Source organism: Styela clava, chromosome 4, assembly GCF_964204865.1.
Source record: "Styela clava chromosome 4, kaStyClav1.hap1.2, whole genome shotgun sequence".
In the NCBI taxonomy this organism is placed as follows: domain Eukaryota; kingdom Metazoa; phylum Chordata; class Ascidiacea; order Stolidobranchia; family Styelidae; genus Styela; species Styela clava.
Genome location: NC_135253.1, coordinates 15230865 through 15245531, shown reverse-complemented (window position 1 = coordinate 15245531; position 14667 = coordinate 15230865). Strand labels below are relative to the sequence as shown.

The 14667-nt window shown below is 37.9% G+C and overlaps 1 protein-coding gene across 1 annotated transcript; it reads left to right on the top strand.

Annotated features, from left to right (window-relative positions):
• Positions 1-3699: 3699 nt before the first annotated feature.
• Positions 3700-14419, top strand: LOC120326982 (uncharacterized). Its single transcript, XM_039393344.2, has 6 exons — positions 3700-4099; positions 9231-10001; positions 10336-11268; positions 11570-11911; positions 12748-12906; positions 13437-14419. The coding sequence occupies exons 1-6, from the start codon at positions 3999-4001 to the stop codon at positions 13855-13857; spliced, it is 2727 nt and encodes a 908-aa protein (XP_039249278.2). The 5' UTR covers positions 3700-3998; the 3' UTR covers positions 13858-14419.
• Positions 14420-14667: the final 248 nt, after the last annotated feature.

The following is a 14667-nucleotide window of genomic DNA, read 5'->3' as shown; positions in this document are numbered from 1 at the left end:
AAAGTGCTTATTTTTGAGTTGCGTTCTTATTTTGTCTTGGAAACATGGATGGCACGTTCATGTTTGCGTACAAAGCTTCCGTGGAAACGAGGGACGATGTTTACCATTATACCGGTACTCCTGAGGTATGCACACCAAGATGTCGCACAACCTGAACCCTGACCTGGTACACAACCTGAGTTCAGGTTGTGCGCCATCTTTGTGCACATACTTCAGGAGGTCCATTATACCTTATACGGTTATACGTAACGCGTATTCGCGCTTCGTTGTGTTATTATTGTGAAATATCGATTAACTACGTTCCACCATAACCTCGTGCCTCTCAGCGCGAACTGTTTCTGTTAGCGGTAGGGTTTGCGGTATTTCCAGGTAAACTGTGACACAGTTACAATAGGTTGTGACACAGTTGGTGTCAGTTTTTAAGAATACTGTTTTTAGGGCTAAACCATAATTTAGGCCAGTGTTTCTCAACCGGGTATATGGTATACCCGAGTGTATACCGGACCATAAGTTGGGTATACAACTGATAAAGGGTATACGAAGGGTGTACAGCCTGACTCAGGGATTCTAAACTCTAATAAAATAAATTATAGAATATTCAAGCGGAGACAACAATGCAAACGCGGTGCACATGAAATATAAAATGTCATTTACGTAAAGAACCAACGTGAGCACATTGTTTCATCACAAATTATATAGATAATGCTGTCACGTGTCCGGGTTAGTGATTTCGGCTGCTATGCAGTGGCGCAACCAGTGGGTGGGGGGGGGGGGGGGGGCGTTACGGGGGTCGTTACGGGGGTCGTGTCGTGTCGTGTAAACTTCACGGAAAATTTTCTTAATTTCTTGCAATCTATAAAATAGCTTCTAATTATTATTTGGTTTCTATCGGAGATTTTATCGTTATCCCGACGTTGTTGATAACAATATCGTTCATTTAAAGTTGGAGGTATTGGTTTATAATCAAAAAATTATAACACATAACATGAAAAATTTAAATCAACGCCGACTCAAAAAGTAAAACGCGTTTTTCCATCTTTATTCTCCATTATTGGCGGACGGAAATTTGGGAATCGGGTTTAACTAATTTGATTATGATGACGATGGTAAACAAAAGTACACAAACATACCATACCGTTCTTAGTTTTTAGTCGTTATTTCTCTGTCCTTTCTTCTTTCTATGTGCATATTAAGACCATAAAACGTGTTTTATTTTTGAACTCTGCGCTGATTTGAATATTTCATGTCGGCTGTTATGATTTTTGTTTGTAAATGAACACCGCTAACTTAAACTGAACGATGTTGTCATCAACGCCAGATGCCGACGAAATCCGCGATAGATATTAAATACTATTTAAGAGCTATTTTATACGCGCTGAATTACGAAAAATGAAAAAATTTCCTGTTATGTTCGGTCACTATCGAAACTGAGGATGAAAACAACTAATTAAGACACAATTTGCCGAGGACGCCTAAACCATCTCGACTAAGTTAAAATACACGATAAAAAAATATTTTCAATCAAAAACGTCCTCGAAGTCTTATAAGTTCTTCAAGTCGGCGTTTATCGAAATTCTTTCATGTCAGCTGTAATATATTGCCGAACCACACATGGACGACGACGCTAGGATATGTGCGCCATATTCGGGATCATTATAAACACGAAAAAACAGTATTTGAAGTTTGCGATATTTGAATTTAAATTCGATTTGGACATCCCTGCATTGAATTAGTCAGTTTTTAGTTGTGTTTCCAAAAATTAGTTGTAAATCAAGTATTTTAATTGTCATTATGTCTTCCGGCAAGCTTCAGTTTAGTTTAGAATTTTTCTGGGTTGGGGTCGGGAAAAGGTCCATTCGCAAGAAGTGCATTTTGTTTTTAGTCTTGACGAATTCACCCAACGAGCAAGTCGCGGCACGAGGGAAACACTGGAATTTATTCAAGCCGTGTTTCACTATCCACGAGGCGCAAAGCCAGGGAAACGTTGAAAATAATTGACAGCTTTTCGTTAGCAATTCGCTGGAATGTAATGAACGGCGTTTTGCTACCCACGAGGTGCAAGACATAGCGAAGTGCCGTTATTGAACGAGGGAAAGGTAAGCGAAAGACTGGAATTTAATCGATGGCGTTTCCCTTTTAACCACGAGCAATTTATCGTGTTTCAGCGGGGCGACACCTAGTGGCGTTGCGACTTACGTCGTGGTTGCACTGTGTAAATTTCGGTCGGACCCCCCGTTGGAAATGGCCTGGTTGCGCCACTGCTGCCATGCACCTCTTTTGATTTACGTTGAACATTATTCACTTTGACGCTAAGGCCGTCCGTCAAATTTATAACTTGCCGATACTAGCCTATTAGATTGCATGATGATATTGCAGTACAATATGTGCCCCATTGCCATGCCTATCATGCCAATTTAATGTTTATTATTAAAGCCTTAAATAAACATTGGTATTTTTATGGTATACAAAATTCTTGATAATTTGTAAAAGGTATACCACGATAAAAAAGGTTGAAGAACATTGATTTAGACAATGAGTAAGCACGAGCACAAAGTCGAGCTGTGCACAAAGGCAATTAGTTGCTGCTATTGTGATAGCGATATCAACCTAGAGGTGGGATAAACTACAATACCCCCACAAAACATAATGACTTCGCAAAAATCCTTGCGGCAAACCAAAGTATGAAGACTTCAGAGCAGTGTGGCCCCCTTCTAGAGGCGTTCAGCACTTATGGCCCCCTTGTTTATCATTCCTCATTTATCATTCAATAGTATTACTTGCTTGGGAACTACTGCTTTAGAGGGTGCGTGTGGCTGTGACTCCATGCCTTTCCATGGATTTCTTGTTCGAAACGACTTCTAATAAAAGAAAACTTTAAGTGGATGAAAAATTGGGAGAGCGGAAGAGACTCTCGGATGATTTCTTTTCCATTTTTATACTGCGTTTCTGCCGTTGTTAAGTACACCCAAAAATACCTTATTTACACCCCGATTACTGCAAATGCGCAAAACTTCGTTCCAAATTTAGAATGATCAATAGCGAAGAGCTCATTCAAAGTTAAGATACTCGCGTTGTAGTTATTGTATTCCAGGATTCTCGACATTTTATTATCCTCTTGAAAATTGAAAACAGGAGAACATTGCTCAAATATACGGTCACGAATGTCAAAAGTCACATGAAAAATTCCCTTTATGTTGTAAATAAAAAGTGGTCCAAGGATTTTAAATAAATCGCAAAACTTTGGGTAAAATACTGGAAATTTGAAAAAAGGAGAATACCTTCTAGTTAATTTTTCTATCTTTAAATTACAAACAATTTAAACTCGATTTTACAATATTCTTCAGAAAAAGCTAGATATTGCCAACTACAACAATCCAACAAAACGATCCATAAGTCCACTTTGTATCTAATAATAGTACTTGCGTAATTACAAATGTTGCTATGGAAACCTCCACACCCAACATATCATACGGTGTATGCTACAGATATATCTATTTATTGCTCATGCTCGGTCGAGCGTGACCACCGCATTTATCTGAACTTGCCCTCACCGGTATATACACGAGTTCTCTCGTATGTTCTGTTGTTGTGTGCATTGTCTTCAAGTACATTCACAACAAGTGTACCGATAAGTAAATTTACACCACCTCAAACATGCCTCGCGTATTCTCATTACCAGCTTTAAACATTCATTCATTCAGCGTTTTTTGTTACCCTTGTAACAACTGAGTGACGATTGTTTGTTCATCATTATAAGGACGGGAACCTTGTAAGAATTATCCTTTTTCAAAAACAAAACAAAGGAATTCTTATTGTTTGGCTGTCGTATTGTGTTGTCATTCGTAAAAAATACACGCGTAAAGACAGGAGCCTCGGAGACGTTCGTATGGAAGGCTGTAGTCGGCATCAAAGGCCAATATGTCTACGTTTTAGTCAAGGGTATTGAGAATATTTTACAAATAAAAAAGAGTTTTAACCTCGAATTATTCATCTCAATCATGCCTTCCGCTCGTGACAGAAATTCTGCACCTCATCGTCTTCTGACAACAATTTATCGACAGAACTGGCCTCCACCTGCAAAGTCTACGAGAAATTTAAGGTAAGTGTAAAATATTCACATCGGAAGTAATTAAAATGCCATTTCAAATTTATGATGAATATTACGATCCAAATAAATGCCATCAAATACACATAATACAGCTTGTAAACGACGCACCCTATTTGTTCGTCATACGGGCATGTATACCACGCGAGATGTTAATTTTTAACCAGATACGTCGGAGTTGTGGTGAAAGATTTTATAGACTTTCTACTCGAATAGAGTGCTTACTATGCAATTGTGAAACCTGTTTATGGGATCTTAATGTTGCGGGTGCTGGGCAACGCTGGCCACACAATTTAGTGTGGCAGGTGGTATAGGCTGATCAGCGTTAGATTCTGTTATCAAGAAGACAAGATGACGTTATCAAGTAGTACTAGTACCCCTAGACTGTCCTATGTTACAATACAACTTGCAGAACCGTGGCAATTGAAACCATCCTATCCGAAATTACGAACTACACGGTAAGTCAATCATTTTGCATGAAACCAATTGAACCTAAATCCATTGTGTCCTACTGGGAGCAAATATTTTAACATTATTTCAGGGAAAGTCATCATTTTGAGTGAAAAAACGCGAAGCGATGACCATCTGACCATGGTCAGTGTCAAGTGCGTAGCCAGGAATTTTCAAAGGGGGGGGGGGGGGGGGGGGGTAAAGGGGGGTATTGAAATTTAGGTGCTCTAGAAGTATGTGTACTAAATGGCATACAACCTGAACATAGTAGGTGTACCAGGTAGTGTTCAGGTTGTGCGTCATCTTGGCCCACATACTTCCGGAGCGCCGAAATTTGTAATTGCCAAGTTTGACTGTAACAGGTGGTCTGGCCGGAGGCCGCAAAATGCGAGTTTCTAAAAGAACTGATTGTCTAAAAATTGCTATGTGTGATACAGAATGTTTTTAGAAATCGAAACTGAATATGTCAGGATTCGCCAGGAACAAGGGCTCCAAATGGAAATCGCCTTATTCGGTCACAATCACGTCGCCTCTATTTGACGGCATCCGGAGCCTAGAGTTTTGTGCCCTTATTCGGCGCGTGGCAAGTCGCGCCTATAAGTCGTCGTTTTTTACACATTTCAAAAAGGGGGGGGGGGGTCAGCCCCCTGGCTACGTTCCTGGTCAGTGTGTTCACCTAGCAATATATAGGTTACAGATTTCATGTTCAAACCCAAATTCTAATTTCAGATGCCATTTTATTTTTCCGGAAGTTTGCAACTCAAACTCTATTCATGAATGTATAAATCGTCACGCTAATGACCGAATTGCGCAAGTCATTTTTAGCAGTTTTGAGAAACCATAAAAAACTTCCTAATGATATTGTTATGCCATTGAGAGTCAATAATTTACCAAGGTTCAATTTTTTGATCGTAGCCGGATTTAAGTTAATTTGTATGACGCAGTAAAGTGACGTCATAGTGGCGCACTGTGACTTAGGCAGAAATGTGTCTATGACTTGTGGACATACGCAATTTTGCAACTTTACTATATGCACCAGTCCTGAAACTAAACATTCCAAAATCGAATGTAATTCTCAGTATCTACAATGTCTAATTTCCAAAATAACTAATCAGTTTCAATTACATTCTTTTTTATGTTTAAAAATATATATTTCATCAATATAACACGTTCTGCACACCCACCGAAATAAGACTAAGATTAAATATAAAGAATAAAACAGAAATGAAATTCAAATTAAATACGCGCTAAGCTAGAATCCGAGATGCAAAAACTCGAAAATAGTGAGCCGAGGTTATTTTGCCTTTGTGACGTCACAATAGTCCTGTGGTAACAATGATAATTCATTATGACGAAACAATTGCACAAATGTGCATGTCATTCTAAATCTTCATTTTTATGGGTTTCGGAATTCCTAAAATAAAATCTGAGTTAACAGACAGGTGCGCAGCATTACATAAATACCTATTTTATGAAAAAAAAACTCAAAATCGCCAAAAATGACTCGGTTATTAGCGTGTAGAAATGTTGCCTAAGCTCGTAAAGGTTAACTTGACCCATGAACTTTAAAAACCGTGGATTTTAAATAAATGGCAAACGATTCTCCAATCTTACGGAATTTGCAGCGGTCTGGGAACTCCTGACCCGAACCATTCACCGTATGATATATGTATTTACGAGCATTGATATTAAACTTTAATTTTGTAAAAATTCAATCCTCAGACTTCGTTTTCCTGTCTGACATCCAAATCTTATTGTAGTTTCATAATCCATCATAATATGAAGGTGTGCCATTGTATAACACTTTGTCAATAAGATTAGACATCTTTTATGACTGGGTGCGACAGTTTTGAATAGTCTAGGAAAGTTATATCCACAATGTCGAAAAAGCCATGTTATACTGCATGTTGATGCTATGTTACGAATCTGGCACGGTCGAAGGCGTAAATGTATAAATAGAAACAATGTACACACTTAGAGTTCAGGAAGACAATTAAAACTTAAAGTAATTTTAAAACGAGACAAAAATGCAGATGTGAAAATGATGGCATTGGTAGCCTCGCTTTATTGTCTTTGGAATAAACTGAAAATCAATATTTAGACAACGACGATCGCGGTCATAATTCGCAGCCAAATGAAAACGTTGACGACAAATACCTATTATGTAAACTAATACACACATTTCTCTGTATCTTATATCCGTAATATTGTGCACCGAGTCTGTATTCAACGAATTAGTTTGTAACGAAAAAAGATTTAGAAAATATTTTCCAAGACCTCTTCCGGAGTGAGATGTTGAAGTTTGTGATACCTAAGCAAATATATTTGGTTTGTTGTTCAACTTCAACTATTCGTTCATGCTGGCTCTTCCATTGGCGTGTCTGCCAGTTTTTAGTCAGTCACACTACTAAATTTCAATATCAATACCTAAAGCATAGGATAGACAAGCCCCAAAAGCTCATTACTGGTAGTGTGTGTACCGAGCAATTTATCGTCTTTGTAATAATGATTGTGATTTACAAATCAGTATTAAACGTGCTCTTCGGGCGTTCAATACAATTTCAAGTACGTTTTGATAATGATTCGCCAATAACCACACAAGACTTTTGAAGTGAAAATTTCAGGAAAGTAAGATGCGTAAACTCGACTTTCAATGGAATGCGTTTATTGCTTCAAATCGTTTTAATTAATTTCTGTAAGGTAGTTGAACAATAAAATCTCAACTGATCACTCTGGTTAGAAGCATAGAACGGATAGGGGCACTCCCGTAGTGTGTGTACCAGGTTAGGGTTAGGCCATAATTTTATTCCGATATTCTCATTATTTTAGTTCTATTACGTGTTCGGGGACTGTAAGTGTTAGCCAAGTGAATATACCCCATGTTCATAGGTTTCAGTCCATTTACACAACTTCATGTAAAGTAGTTATCTCCATGTTGGTACATCCACTTCTAGAGCGCCCGGATGGGGATAAAATAGTCACCTTTTTTATTCAAATGCACTCGTTTTTGTGTGATTGATATGTAATAGATTAATTTTAACATTTCTTCTTCAAATATTAAAATCAATGCATAAGTATAACGCAAATACAAAGCGCCAGCTATGTCGAAAACGTGAAATATGATTCCCTCCTTTCTTTGTTATATTTGGTAAATTTATCGTGAAAAATGAAGGAAAAATTGCATAATGATTATAAACAACCATTACCAAGAAAAAAGTTAACGGAAATCAAAATATGAGCTAGAAATGAAAAACGCTAGAACGAACGCACTTGAACACCTAACAGCTCACAGCACAATAGTGCTCATCCCGAACGCGCAGAAGAGGCCGGGCTGTGCACACTCATGTCGGGCACAGAAGTCTAAGTGTTATTGTATTTATTCTCATTTGTAATAACTCGAATCAAGCTAGAAATAAAAGTTTGATAATAATATCGCCGTGTGTCAAGAGGAACGTGTTTTCTCAGTTTTAGAAGGGATTAATCAGTGTCAACTTGGGTTATAACATCAAGTGCCAGAAAGAAACAATATTCGTTAGTGAAGATGTTTTCTACTCGAAATCGTTATGACATTGTTCAGATTTTCAATATTTTTCTCAATCTATTATCCTTCGTTAAGTATGGAATATTGCAAAGTCGAAATTTTAGTCTCGGTTTATCTGATGCGTATAAATGGCCACATATAGAGAACGAGTTTGGCAGCATGAAATTTATTAAATTCAGTTGAATGCTTTCACATAACAGAATAGAATTGTTGAGTTGTCGCTACCTCATGCTGTCATTATTGTTTGTCATTCCTAAATTCACTACATTAGGTCCACGAGGTTTAAAATTACGCTATTTTTACAACAAAAGCCAGTTTATGTGTTTTTGTTACCAATATTTAGGACTTTGTCAAATTGTTATTGAGTGTGGTGTCACCCTTTTATTCAGACATTCTTTGCCTCAGCTAAAAGTACATCTAGCTTATACAGCCGTATAAATAATATCAGTAACTCAGATACGGAGAAAATTGGGCAGTGGTATCAAATAGGCGATGAAGTAGTAAATAAAGTCGCGAAATTTAGTAAAAACTGCTATTGTCGTCGTTCACTGTACGATAGGGTGTGCGAGTAGATATATTAGGGTGATGAATAAAGAGAACTGTAATATTTCGAAAATTATTCAAAACATTGTGAGTGAGTGTACCGACCAGTATGGCATTAAGAATAATATGGTATAAACTGAAAACTTCGGGCTCATGTGCAGATTTTATCACTTCTATCTATCTGCACATTGTGCGTTTTTATGTTAGCATATTTGCTGAGGGTTTGAGTTTTATAGCAAGTATTTCATAATATTAGAAGAGGTGCAGTGTATCAACACAACCAAACCGCCGTTTTAAAATAGAGTATGAGATGATTTGCAGTACTTGTGCCCACAAAAAGTATAGAATTTCATAGAACACTACACTTAATTTGTGAGCAAGATTGTTTAGACTTTATATTTGTGTTATATGTGTATTATTCATCGATTTTTAATTACACAAAAGTGAAGAATTCCATAGCATACTACACTTAATTTGTGAGCAAGATTGTTTCGATTTTATACTTGTGTTCTATGTGTTTATTCATCGATTTACCCTTTGTGAAACGTGTGTATTATTGTTTATTGATTCATTTTTCCATTGTTATTACAGCCATGAGCCACCCCGTAACAATAAAGATTTTATTGAAAATCCTTGGAAAAGTGGAGAACCCGTCGCTTCGAACAATTCGAACAAAATCAGTCGCCCATTTTCTGCAAGCTTAATTTCTCCGAGACGACGAAAGAAAAGTGATTTCATGACCGCTCGGCGTTCTTCTACTTCCATCTCAGGCGATGTAAGAGGATTAAACTCATCCACCTTCAAGAAGGTCAAACCGCCGACTAAACCCAAAGTTCCCGAATACGACGGAGCTAAACTTATATCAGAAAGCGCATCGGCAAGAAATAAAGCTCTTGCAGCAGAATATTTGGCAATGTTATCTGGTAGAAACTTTTTGAAAAGACAATACAGAGACCAATATTGGAACAGCGAGATTGCTTACAATCATACACGACCGACAACTGCATCTCGCGATGAAAGGCGTTATCGTACGTTATACCCCGATTTAGGGTCGGTAATTGGAAGTAACAAGCCTGTGACTCCGGCTGCTTCAGCTCCTTCCGCCGGCCCATGGCGTCTTGCTTCCCCGCCAACTGCACCTCAAAACACCTCGTTGCACGAACAAATCAGCACTGACAATCAAATCAAGGAAAAAAATAGTGAGAGTATAACTTCGATTTCTGATTTGGGAATTACATACACCTTGAAACGTTCTTGGTCAAATATTCCATCTGGGAGGTGCTATCGCATTCTATCACAACCTAACGACACTTTAGCATCATTATCCTTGGAAGGAAGACAAGCATCACGTACAAGCACCAGGTAGCAAATCTTCATTTTATTCTCTTCATTCCGTTTTAACTAAACACACCCAGTAAAATGTTTGCTAATATAACATGTTTTAAGTGTCAGCAGTGGACATTGAAGACGATGTTTGGTGATGCGTTAACAAACTAATAATAATAAATTTAAAAAAAACTGTCCCAAGTCCCTATTTGACGTGCTTCCATATGGCGCAGACTTTATTTAGCCTTATAGTATTTGTGTTTCATTCCAAAGCCAAGATTTTTTATGTTTTAAATTCTTCAATTCAATTCGCGATCCAGATTGCAAACAAAATGCTCACACAAATCACTATCATATTTATTGTCAACAGGACATCGTCTCTCTCGTCATCTGTGTCCTTTACTGGAGTAGTCGAGAGAAATCATCGCCGACTGTCATCCGCCGGAGAATCATCACCCTCTGGTTCATCAGGAGTCGTTGGTGATGAAGATCAGTTACACAGCTATGTTTTCGGTGGCACAGAAGACGCAAATAAGAAGGAGCAAAATAAAAATGACCCAGATAGCGATGAGGAATTATCGATGGTTCATGGTTTGTCAGATTCTGTATTTACAAACGACGACGCAGTTCGGACTTGCGAAACGGACTATGAAGATGACGAGGACGACGAGGATTTTGAACAGAATTTAATGACATCAAAACAAAGTCACATTTCGTACAGCGATTTGGAAGAATCCGATATTTCCGAAAATGAAGCTGGAGACGACGAAGATATAGTTGATAAAGACGAATTCAGTCGCAGACTTCAACAAGTAAGCTTAGTATTTGAAGCATCGAAACACAAAGACATTGACGTCCATCATAATGAAATGCCGGTAGCTATTGTAATTGATAGGCCAGATGACGACAATGATTCCGTCTCAAGTACCAGTTGGTCTGATGAAAACGAAAGCATCGGTGGTGTGAATAAAAGCAAAAAAGCTGAATATAAATATTCAGAAGTATTGCCGAACCCGTTCAACGAGTGCGATTTCCGATTGTTCGCTACTTTGCCTCATAATATGGACTGGAGAACCTTCATACAACCTCCATATGGTAAAAAGAAAGCGGGTAAGAATGCTACAAAGTTTTCGTATCGCAAGACTGATGTTGAAAAGCGGAGACTAGAAAGAAAGATTAGAGAAAACGAGGAGAAAAAGCGCCAAAGCTTGGAGGAACTTGTAGATCGCATTGTCATGTTAGAAAAAATGCAGATGATAACGGTGCAATATGAACAAGACCGAAAAAAGCATCAAATTCACAGGTAAAAAGAAACTGTTTGCAGAATCGCTTTACAAAAAGGTTTTCGCGCAAATGTACTTTTACGAGAATAAAATTTTCGGGCCTTGCGAGAATGTAATTTTGCTACAACGGGCGTTTACAAGGAATTAGCCCAAATGATTCCGCCAATTAGAAGTTTTATTCTCGCAAAGAAATATTCGTAAAAACTACATATTTAAATTGTTTGCTCTCTTAAAACTGCATTTTTGAAATAATTATTTTGGCAAAACCATCACTCTGGCAAAATTGATCAAAAAAGTTTTTAATTTACATTTTTCATTCAGAGCAAAAGCACGAAATTCTGCGAGAGCTGCGTCAAACAATAATACGGCACAGAACACTAATCGTACATCTTCTCCCAGTCCAACACCCCCCGCACCACAAAGCGCCAAACCTGCTCGCAGAAGATCTTGCACCGTGTCGGCTGGCCCGACTCTTTCAATTCCTGTTAGCAAACCACGCAGATCAGTATCCAGTGCAGAATTGACAGCGACTGGATTGGGAAATACATTATCACCCGATATTGATCTTGTTCGCTTATCTTGCACAAAAAACCATCTGCAGTATTATCGACATTTTTCACAAAATAACAAAAAAAGACAGAGATGCGGTAGTACATTGCCAAGGTAATTATGTTTGTTGTGGATAATATATATCATGTGTATTTTCAGTTTATAAATCGTACAAAACACATTATAAGTACCTTAATCGTTCAATCATTTTTTCGATTGGCTACATAGTTACATACAGATTCTTCCATATTTTTACTGTAATAATTTAAACCTTGACAACACAGGATTATTCTAGGAAAATTCGCCGCAAAAAATTTCACTGTAGGAAATCCCGCCGCAGGAAATTTCGCCGCAAGAGTATTATCTGTAAAACCAGTATTTGTGATAAAAACAGTTAGGTTTTTGAAGTATCTTTTTATTTAAAAAAGATTCATTATTTAAGAGCAACCCTATGAACCAACTGTTTTTATCACAATACTTGTTTTACAGCAGAATGCTCTTGCGGCGATTTTTCATGCGGCGAAAATTTCCTGCTGCGAATTTTCCGGACACGACACAGAATCATTTGATAAATGTAAATTAATTAATCAAATTGAGGTGCAGTTGTTTTTGAATTCATATCTAGATATTACGAATACTCGTGGAGCGAGAGACTCCCGCCGCAGGAAATTTCGCCGCAAGAGTATTATCTGTAAAACCAGTATTTGTGATAAAAACAGTTAGGTTTTTGAAGTATCTTTTTATTTAAAAAAGATTCGTTATTTAAGAGCAACCCTATGAACCAACTGTTTTTATCACAATACTTGTTTTACAGCAGAATGCTCTTGCGGCGATTTTTCATGCGGCGAAAATTTCCTGCTGCGAATTTTCCGGACACGACACAGAATCATTTGATAAATGTAAATTAATTAATCAAATTGAGGTGCAGTTGTTTTTGAATTCATATCTAGATATTACGAATACTCGTGGAGCGAGAGACTCCCGCCGAGCAAAAGGCCGAGTTTGAATTCTCTCAATTATTCAAAGCCAAGAAACTGTCACTTCTGTCGCGAGAGTGAAAAGAAACTCGCCCATCTGCATATAACACAAATGACGATGGGAAGACCAAGGTTAGTTATTTTCTGTTTTTCAGTTTCTCTCATTGCCGTAATACCTAGTGACAATGCTCGCATGCTGTAAACATTTCGATCCTAGCAGGTAACGCTCAGCGATGTGGCGCGCCGTGCTAAGCGTTCGTAGGTTCGAATCTCATGCGGGGATAGTTATGTGCGAGAGGATTGCTGGACTCCTCGCCGCCGTAGGGTGGTTCACGTAACCGCTGGTCGGTTACGGCTTCCTCCGCCATCAAGTCCATGCTTCCGAAAAAAAAAACTGGCTAACTAATCGCATACCCGACATGGACTAGTAACCGGACGAGAGGCCGTGGTTTGCCAGATGATTAAGACGTTTTATCGCCTTTTCTCTCCCCGGAATAAATATGTAAATCCTATCACCCTATGTCCGCCACCTGTAGTTTTTGCAATGTAATATCAGATAAAAAGCATCAGCGCTAGCCATATTTTTATAAGGTAAATAATGCTTAACATTATTCCTGTTGTTTGGTAAATTATTGGGTAAATAAACAAAAAACACTTTTCAGATCTTCGTTTAGTACGTTTACAAGTGAACAACAAAAGTTACTTCCACGTCCGAGCACAACAAATAGTACCACGAAATCAAGAATAGAAAACAAGACTTTGGATTCTTCAAATTCTAGAGAAAAGCAAAATTCTAAAGCTCTGTCCTCTTCTTTTAACGGAACAATACCATCAACGTTTGGCCGTGCTCCACTAAAGCCAACTGTGGCAACTCAAGAAAAAATATTTGCGGCTCACGCGATGTTGTCGTCTGTTGCAAGAGACTACGTAAAGGCTGCAAGGAGAGCAAAAACCGAACGTATTGGTTCGGCTCCTGTAGTCATTGCCACTAGGTCCAGACAAAGATCACCAAGTAATCGTTTTCGATTCGTGAAGCAATCAAAATCTGGTGTGATAAAATCTGTACATCAAAATCTGGTGTAATCTGGTGAAACGAAATGTTGCGAAAAGATTTGTACTGGTATAGAATCGAACAAACGTATTCACTAAAAGTTTACGAATGATTCCGAAATTACAAGTCGTGGCAATCTTTAAGCCATATATATTATTAGTTTATGCAGTATGTCATGATATTTATTAAATATTTCTCATTTGTGCTCACTTATTCACTGTGTTTGTGTTTTAAATTGTTGCTCTGTTAAATATTAACTTATTCGAATGTAGGCCTATTTTGTAAGAGCTTTTCCCCGTCAGTGTTCAATTGAATGCTCATTATTTGAGGTACCCTTAGCGACACAAATAGAGCAATTGATTTGATTGAAATGTGGCAGCAAGTTATTTTGTTATATTTTTGTATTTGGTATATTCGGTTTATAGAGTCTACGATTTTCAGGCCATTTTTTTGTTTAAAAAATATGAACATGTTGTGTAATTTGCGTACAACTTCATACTCGACTTACTCCAACCTGCGCGTTTGATGTAACATTCATTCACCAAAATGATAAATCGACCTAATTATCAAAATAAATGCACTCGTGTCTTCTTAGTATTTGTTTTTCCTATTAGATTTTTATTAAGAAATGCATCTTGAAAGGAATAGGACTAGCTATCCCACGCTTCTACAATGAAGCTTAGCGAATAAGACAAGAAATGCTTTGGAAATAGGCAATTTGAATACTCGACCTTTCAAATATGTGTAATGGGTGACCGGAACCAAACTTTCGCACGTCGCCCGGTAATTATAGCTGCGCTGCTTCACGTATGTGAGTGTCCCGCTCCGCGACAGTAATAACG

Excerpts from the sequence above, each read along its gene's own strand:
- LOC120326982 (XM_039393344.2), top strand. The coding sequence starts at position 3,999 with ATGCCTTCCGCTCGTGACAGAAATTCTGCACCTCATCGTCTTCTGACA. Across the intron at positions 4,100-9,230 it reads AAGTCTACGAGAAATTTAAG|CCATGAGCCACCCCGTAACA; the intron begins GTAAGTGTAAAA and ends TTGTTATTACAG. Across the intron at positions 11,912-12,747 it reads TGCGGTAGTACATTGCCAAG|ATATTACGAATACTCGTGGA; the intron begins GTAATTATGTTT and ends ATTCATATCTAG.